The sequence below is a fragment of the Echinops telfairi genome, unplaced genomic scaffold (genome assembly GCF_000313985.2).
Source record: "Echinops telfairi isolate 266 unplaced genomic scaffold, ASM31398v2 ScPeMD7_7412;HRSCAF=8450, whole genome shotgun sequence".
Lineage (NCBI taxonomy): Eukaryota > Metazoa > Chordata > Mammalia > Afrosoricida > Tenrecidae > Echinops > Echinops telfairi.
Genome location: NW_022111312.1, coordinates 12,529,521 through 12,537,652, shown reverse-complemented (window position 1 = coordinate 12,537,652; position 8,132 = coordinate 12,529,521). Strand labels below are relative to the sequence as shown.

The 8,132-nt window shown below is 46.2% G+C and overlaps 1 protein-coding gene across 1 annotated transcript in view; it reads right to left on the bottom strand.

Annotated features, from left to right (window-relative positions):
- Nucleotides 1-2,327, bottom strand: part of PSMD9 (proteasome 26S subunit, non-ATPase 9) — a 15,330-nt gene extending 13,003 nt beyond the window's left edge. Inside the window, exon 1 of the mRNA XM_004709595.2 lies at nt 2,156-2,327. Coding sequence (XP_004709652.1) covers nt 2,156-2,293 — 138 coding nt within the window. The 5' untranslated portion in view covers nt 2,294-2,327. The remainder of the gene's footprint in view (nt 1-2,155) is intronic.
- Nucleotides 2,328-8,132: the final 5,805 nt, after the last annotated feature.

Sequence of the window (8,132 nt, the reverse complement as noted above, 5' to 3'; positions counted from 1 at the left end):
ATTGCATATTTTTAAACATACATTTTTAATTTCAAATTTGGTGAGTCCAATTTAGTTTTCTTTGGGGTCACTTGTTTTTTTCAGTCTTATATCTAAGAAGTTTTTGCCCAACTTGAGATCAGGAAGATGTGTCCCTATGCTTTATTTTAGAGCTTGCTAGTTCTTGCTCTTACTTCTTTTTAAGTAAACAGAGTAGGCTCAAGCTCAAAGCTCTCAGTAAGCAACAGTAGCAAACTGGAAGCAATTAATACTTTGTTTCACCTTGATATACATTTTTACCTTATATGGAGGGGGTGGGGGAAACGTCAAAAAGTTCATGGGAAAAACCATGGACTTTTCATTCCATTTTTCACAAACTTTTTGATGTCCCAGTGTACAGAAGAGAGGAGATTGTGGTTTCCCACATGCTGTGGAAATACAACGTTTCCTTTTAAAACAAATATATTCTAAAAACTTAAAAGAATACAAATACATATTTATATTTTTAATATCAAGGGACTAGCAGCATGGGTCACCAGAAAAATGAATAACTGTCTTAGAAGAAGTACAGTCAGGATATTCTTTAGATGTGAGGATGAGAAGACCCCATGTGCTTTGGGGCATGTCATCACAAGGGACCAGGTGGGAGAGAGGGATATCGCGCTTGGTAAAGTAGAGGGTCAGCAAAAAAGGGGAAGACCCTCAGTAAGATGGGACTGACACCCAGGTTATAATCATGAGCCCAAACACAGGAGTGGTTCTGAGCGTGGCACTGGGCGGGGCAGTACTCCACTGCATTATACACAGGGTCAGAGCCAACTTAAGGACACTTAGCAACAAGGAGGTGTATAGATACAGCCTCCTGTAGAAACGGAAGTGGCATCTAAGACATTGCAAGGACTATGCCTGAGAGCACAGATTAACCAGTGGTGACTTTGCAGGGAAACACACCAACTTCATCTGGCTGTTGGAGGGATTCCATGATTTAACACACACAAAACCCAGCACACATCAAGCACAGAGTCAACACCATTAAGAGTCCTCTGGTCTCCATGGGACCCTCCACCTTAACTCCCATCACCTAAAGAACACTCTCAACCAAAAACCCCAAGCTCACTGCCATCGTGTCAATGCAGTCTCATGGTGACCTAACAGGACAGGATAGAACTGCCCCTGGATGTTTGCCAGACTGTAACTGTTTACAGGAGTAGAAAGGCCCGGCTTCCTCCAGAGGAGTGGCTGGTGGTTTCGAACTGCTAACCTTGCAGATCACAGATGAATGCATAACCACCACAACACCAAGGCTTATCTTATATAAGATGCGTTTGATTTAGCCTGCCCCTGCATCTTGACTGGTGGTTCAGTTACACACGGGGTGACATAGGGCACTCTCCAGCAGCATTCAGCATTGGAGCCAGCCAGCTCTGGGAACAAGCCACTTTTTACCAAGCTACATGACCCTGGGCAAGGTGTGCATCTCACTCTGGGCCTTGGTTTCCTCCTGACCTTTAAGGAGCCTTATTTGTCAGGTATCAAAACCCATTGCCTTAAGTTCTGCCTCATAGAGACCCTCGAGGGGGGAGTAGAAACGTCTCAGCTGGCTGCCAAGGTTGTACATCTTGAGGTAGCAGGCTCCTTCTCCTGCGGAGTTGCCGTTTGGTTGGCAACCGAACAGCTTAACGACAGCGCCACCAGGGCGCCTCAGATGAGTACACACTACAGAAACCCAGCCTCTTCAAAGTACAGTCCTTAAACCCGCAGCATCACCTGGGAGTTCGCTGGAAACACAGAATCTGCCCACGCCTCCCTCCCCCATGTCAGCGCAGCTCTCCATTCAGGCTCAGTGGCTTCTAAGCAGCCCCGATGGAAGGGCGTTACCAAAGCACGTGACCCCGGGGAGCCGCTCAACACGGGCGGCCAGTGCGCTGACCACAACCCCACCCTCTCTCAGCACCTTAGCAATTCTGTGATGCCCACCCCCCACCCCCAGGCTTGGGAAAAATAACAGCGCCCACCTCACAGGGTGAGCAGACAAAGATAAAGACCGCTCCTTGGGAGAGCCTGGGAAACGCTGGCTACAGTGGCAACACCGTTACTACTTTTCTTTATTGTCTGCGCGGCCTGCGGCGCACAAGAGAGCCCGGGCCGGGAGGCCTCGGGGCGCCCGCAAACTCACGCTCTCCAGAAGGTCATAATTCGCCTTGATCTGGGCCTCGATCTCCTCCTTGCGCCGCATCAGCTCCTGGACGTCGCTGACGGTCACCGCGCCGGCCCGCGGGACGCTTTCACTCTCCCCAGGCGCCTTCTCCGACATCTTGGAGTTTGGCCCAGGATTCTAGACACCCCGCTCCCTGGCTACGGACGCTGGAGGAGACTGTGGCTACGGGTCCGCCGACGGGTCAAAATACGTCAGTTGTTCGCGAGCGCCGGCGTGGTGGGCGTGGTTTGGGTGGTGGGCCTGGTCACACGACGCCACGCCCGGGGTAGCACGTGATGCTGTGGTGCGCGGATTGCTCGTCCCATCACGTAGCGGGAGGGGAGCACCTGAAACGTTTATTGAGCATTTACTGTACGTATGTTCCAGAGCGCTGTATAAGGTCCTCCAATTCAACTCATCCCAGCCGGTGCCATCCCGAAGGTGGCAAAATGCTCAGGTTTTTTATCCCTCATGTGACAAATTTGGCTTCAAATGCTACCACTTCCCTCAGCCAGTGGACTCATTTTAACCTCATTGATCTGAGCCTCGTCTGTAAAAGGGTGCGATGTTAATAGCACTCTGTCTCACCGCGTTGTCAGCAAGCGAACAAAACGCATTGCATGCTTCCTGTATCCCTGCACCATGCTAGGTGCAGGAGGGTGAAGAAGTAATGAGAAAAAAATAGATGGAGCAGGAGGCACAGCGCCTGCCACGTAGGAGAGTAGGGTGGGGTGGGGGAAGTATTCATACTAAATCATAGAAACCTTTATTAAACAAAAAAATCAAAGTGGGACCCTGTCGTGTCTTGCCATACCCTCCCACTGTAGGGCTATACACTGAAGGCAGTGTTTCCACCTCTCTAACCCTTCCCTGAAGAATTCTGGGCCCTTTGATTTACACCACATCAAAATGGAAATTCGAGCATCCTCCAAGGATTCAAATCGTGTTCCCTTTCCATGTTCCTTGAGTTTTGAGAGCAAGAAGACGTTGCATGGACAAAATCAGTGTCGTGGTGTGGATGGGCTAAGATTTCGCAACACAGTTCTCCTAGGACATAATGTTCCCTTGCTACCTTCAAAGAATCAGCAGGTACGTTGTCATAATAGACCAAAAATTCCTCAGTGCAACTTTCCGGGCCTTTTTCTCACAAATGCAGTTTTCCATTTTCTTAAAACCCCTTCCTAATGAGCCCCTGTGATAGTTCTAGGTCCTTTGAGAAAACCAAGACTCGCCCTTGGGGAGTCCCCATGACTTTCTGAGCTGACCTCTCTGCTTAAATCGAACTGGCCTAGCAGATCCTCTTAGAAGCCACTATTTTGATTTGGACCCTTTTTTTTTTTTTTTTTAAGCCTCCCTAATGCAGCGGTTCTCAACCTCTGGGTCTCGACCCCTTTGGAGGTCAAACGACCTTTTCACAAGGGTCGCCCGCTTCATAACAGTAGCAAAATGACAGTGATTAAATAAATAGCAAGGAACATAATTTAATGGTTGGGGGGTCACCATCACATGAGGAACTAACTGTATGAAAGGGTCAGGGTATTAGGAAGGTGGAGAACCGCTGCCCTAAGGAGACAAGTGTTTCCTGAGAGAGCTCGTCTGCAGCCATCCACTGATTCCAGAGACAGGTTTAAACGTGTTTGGTTTGGAATAAACCTGTGCGTGTAGGAGTTGAAACCCTGTAGCAATGCTTTTTTCACTTACCCTCTTCATAAGGTGAAGAGGTTTCTATGCACAGGATGGGCAGTGTTTCCTTCAATTGTCCTTGGGGTTGCTGTCAGCAGGCATTTAACAACCTAGCCACCACCCTTTGGAAGGCACCCTGCTGGTGCAATGGTTAGAGACTTAGCAGCCAATCCAAAGGTCAAATACACCAGAAAGGAGCTGGCAATCCGCTCCCATTAAGATTGCAGCCCAGGAAACTTGGGAAGGGGTGGGGTGGGGTGGAGGATTCAACACTGTCCCATGAGAAACTAAGAGTAGAACACAATGTTCTTTTTTTTTCTCCATGTTTGAAATGAACTTGTGTGTTACTGAAGATTCCAAATCCACTTCAGTTTTACTTTTCCTCCTTTTTTTATAGCCACTTAGACTAAGACCTGAGGGAGAAGAAATCTTGAGGGTTTTTAATTTATTTTTTATATATTCATTTTTTTTCCTGTTCAAACCTCCATCATTTTTTATCCTGCCCCACCTTCATCTCTGCCTTCCCCCTGTTCCCACCCCTGCCCCTGGCCTCCTCCTCATCATCAAAATCTTGTCTCTTGGTGCATAGACCACATTTCTTCTTCTTTGTTTTTCCTTATAACAATGGTGATCTTAAATATTTATCTTTGTACAAATTGACTGAGTCTGCTCAGCATAATGTTCCCTGATTTTGTCCATGACTTGCAGTGTTGAAGAGAGCCGTCATTTTTTATACTCATAATTACAGTGTATCACAGTGAAGGAAGACAGATTAAAATCAGCAAACAGAAGAGGTGCATAGGGAAGGGCCCATACAAAACCAGGTGTAGGTGCTCAAGTGTAAAAGAGAATTATCATTTTTATTGATGTATAAAATTTCACAGTATGATTGCACCAGAGCTTGTTTATCCATTCTTCTATAGTTGTTGTTTTTTTTAATTGTTTCCATGCTTTTGCTATTGTGGAAATTGTTGTCATAAACACAGTTTTATGTATGTGTGCTTGCGTTATACTCTTAATTTCTTTAGAGCAGGTAGCCAGTAGAGAAATTGCAGGACCATAAGGTACTTGGATTTGCTTTTGTTTAAGAATGGGCTATACTGATTCCTTAATGATTGCACAATTCTACAGTCCCACCAGCAAGGTAGAAGTTTTCCTATCTCTCCACATCCTCTCCAGTATTTATTTTCTAGTTTATTGAATTTTGCCAAAATTGTCACTGTGACATGATATTTCATTGCTGTTTTAATGTGTTTCTCTTATTGCTAATGATCTCAAACAATTCTTCATACAGTTGTTGGCTGCCTGTATATCATCTTTGGGAAATTGTCTATTCATATCCTGGGCCCATTTTTGGATGGGATTATTTGTGCTCTCTTAAGATGTGGTTTTCTAGAGGTTTTGGAGATTAGCCCTTTATCTGATGCATGATGACTGAATCTTTTCCCCACCAGTGGGGGCTCTGTTGACTCTTGATAAGGGCTTCGGCTGTGCATAAATGTCAGGTTCTTAGTAGGTGCCAATTCTTTATTTTGTCCTCTATGATGGGGATCTTTTTCATTATAAAACACCATTTTCTATGAGTCAAAAAGCAACTCAGCTGCGCCTAGCAGCACAACAACAACACACAGCAGCCAGGATGACAATAACGTTATTGTTCGACGCATACTGTCCCTGTGGAAAACAGAGCAAAACACTGCCCGGCCCTGTGCCTTCCTCACAGCCGTTCTTCTGTTTGAGCCCATCGAGGAAGCCAATGTGTCGATCCATCTCGTCGAGGGTCTTCCTCTTTTAGCTACCCCTCTGCTTCACCAAGTGTGATGTCCTCCCCCAGGACTGGCCTAAGGGAATGTCCCAAGGAGCATCCTGGCAGTACTTCTGCCGACACGGATTGATTTGTTCTTTTGGCAGTCCACAGTACTTTCCATCCCCTTCACCAAGACCCTAATGCAACCACATCGATTCTTTTCCAGTCTTCCTTTTTCAATGTCCAACTTTCACATGAATATGTGCTGATGAGAAATGCCATGGCTGGGGTCAGGCGCAGCTCAGTCCGTGGACTGTTAGTGATCACGTATTGAAGCTTGCCTGACCAACGTGCCTTCTATGGACCCAGCAGTGTCATGAAACCGGTGTTGTTAGTACCCATTTGACTGACGAGAAAATGGACTGACTCACCAACTCAACTGTCCCAACCCAGCTTAACCAAATGATCAAACTTAACATCTTAACATGTGGCCCCTACAGCAAGGATGTGACGTCACCTAGGTGGTGTTCATGCCCGTGTGCTTACCCTGGATCCAGTCATAGGAAAATGGCCAGACAAACCCACATGGAGGGACAGTCTGCAAAACAGCTGGCCTGAACTCTGTGTTGTGAAATCACACATACAGAGGCCTCAAGGAGGCTGCATGTAGATGCACCAGCTCTGCCCACTCGATGAGTCTGGATTGGATCCCATGCTTCTCCCTCTCCCCCCAAAAACATAGCCAACCCATTCTCAGGACAATTGGGGGCATTTTGAATAAAGACAGGCTAGTATTAATAGTGCATTCCTTAATTCTGATAGTCATACTCTGATTATGTGAGAGATTGTCCTTAGAACATATACCTGAAGTATTTAGGAGGGTGTGTTAGGCAGGGCTCTCTAGAGAAACAAAACCAGGACACTTACGATTATATATATATATGTATATGTAAGAGGATAGGTTTATACAGCAAGAAAAAATATAACAGCCAATTAGTCCACGCAGCAGTTCAGTTCAGAACACAGGGTTCAGTTCAACTCACTTTCGTGGAACAGTTACTATACAGGAAGTCCTCCAACTCATATGGGCTACCAGGTCCAAGGTCAAGGATGCAGACAGTGGAGTCCTCCCTCGGGCAAGACAGGCAGAGTCTGCCTACAGGCAGCAAGCAGCAGGGTGGGTCAGCAACAGTCAGTAGCTCAGGAGCCTAGCGAAGCAGACATGGATGGGATATCAAGCACAAGTAATGCAAGGGGACAGGATCCACCAGCCTCAAGCTCAAGCATTGTACACACCAGCAGCATGGTGAAGAAGCAGGTCGTGAAGGAGCCCCAAGCTCTAGCAACACAATCCATGGGTTGGCTTCACATGGCCCACAGGTGGTGTAGCTCACAGGTTAAGGCAGAGAACTAGCTAAAGCAGCAGCACCCTTAAGAATGTTCCGATCACCTGAGTGCCAGAGAGGTGGGCGGGCGGGCCTTGCAGAGCCATTTATCCCTTTCCCCTCCAATCAAACTGCAACCTGATTAATCCGCATGTTCCTATTGGCCAGGTTGGCATGATAAACCTAACTATCACAGTCCACTCCTTGCCAACTTGGAACCTGTACACAATTCTTGAGCCATATATAATTTCTAGACATTAATGAAATCACACTTACACTTAACATCGTACATCTCTCATACATATAAATGAAAATACATGGACTATAATTGTATCTGGTATATCATATATAACCAAGGAACGATATACATTAAGCACGTATAAAGAAGAAATACTGACAGTCACAGAGGGGGAGGGGGCAACTTACAAATCATTTAGAGAAAGGAAAGTATATATTTGGAGAGAAAGAAAGGAAGGAAAGACAAGTGTGGAGAATTAGTAACTGGGCGGTATGCATTCTTAGACTCTGGGCCGCAACATACACAAATATCGTGTGGGATTTTTTTTTTCAACTTTGCTGTAAGTTTGACATTACTTCAAAACAAAATCGGCTTTTTTCTTTAGAAAAGGACCAGGTTACGCGTTGAGCTGCTAACCTCAAGGGCAGCATTTTGAAACCACCCACTGCTCCGTGGTAGAAAGATGAGGCTTTCTACGCTTGTAAAGAGTTACAGTCTCAGAAACCCCACAACAGCAGTTCTTCCCTGTCCCATAGGGTCACTGTGAGTCAGCTTCAAAATGATGGCAGTTAGTTTGATTTGGGGGTGAGTGGGTGGGTGTTAATTTAGAAAACAGTGGAACCAATTACTGTAGGCCAAATCAATTTTGTTCAAGTGATTCCGTGGATGGCTTTTAAGTACATTGATGTTTTAAAACAGTTAACAAAGAAAAGGGGTGGGGGGAGGGGGGACTGGAAGACTAAACACAATGCAGAATCGTAGGTTGGATGGATTCTCTCCCCTGCTCCCAACCCATCCCACCCCTGCTGCCCCCAAAGTAGCCCTTTTGACAGACACGACTGGGACAGCTGGTGAGATGGGGCTATGAACTCATTGCATCAATCCCACAGGCAGACGCTGCTG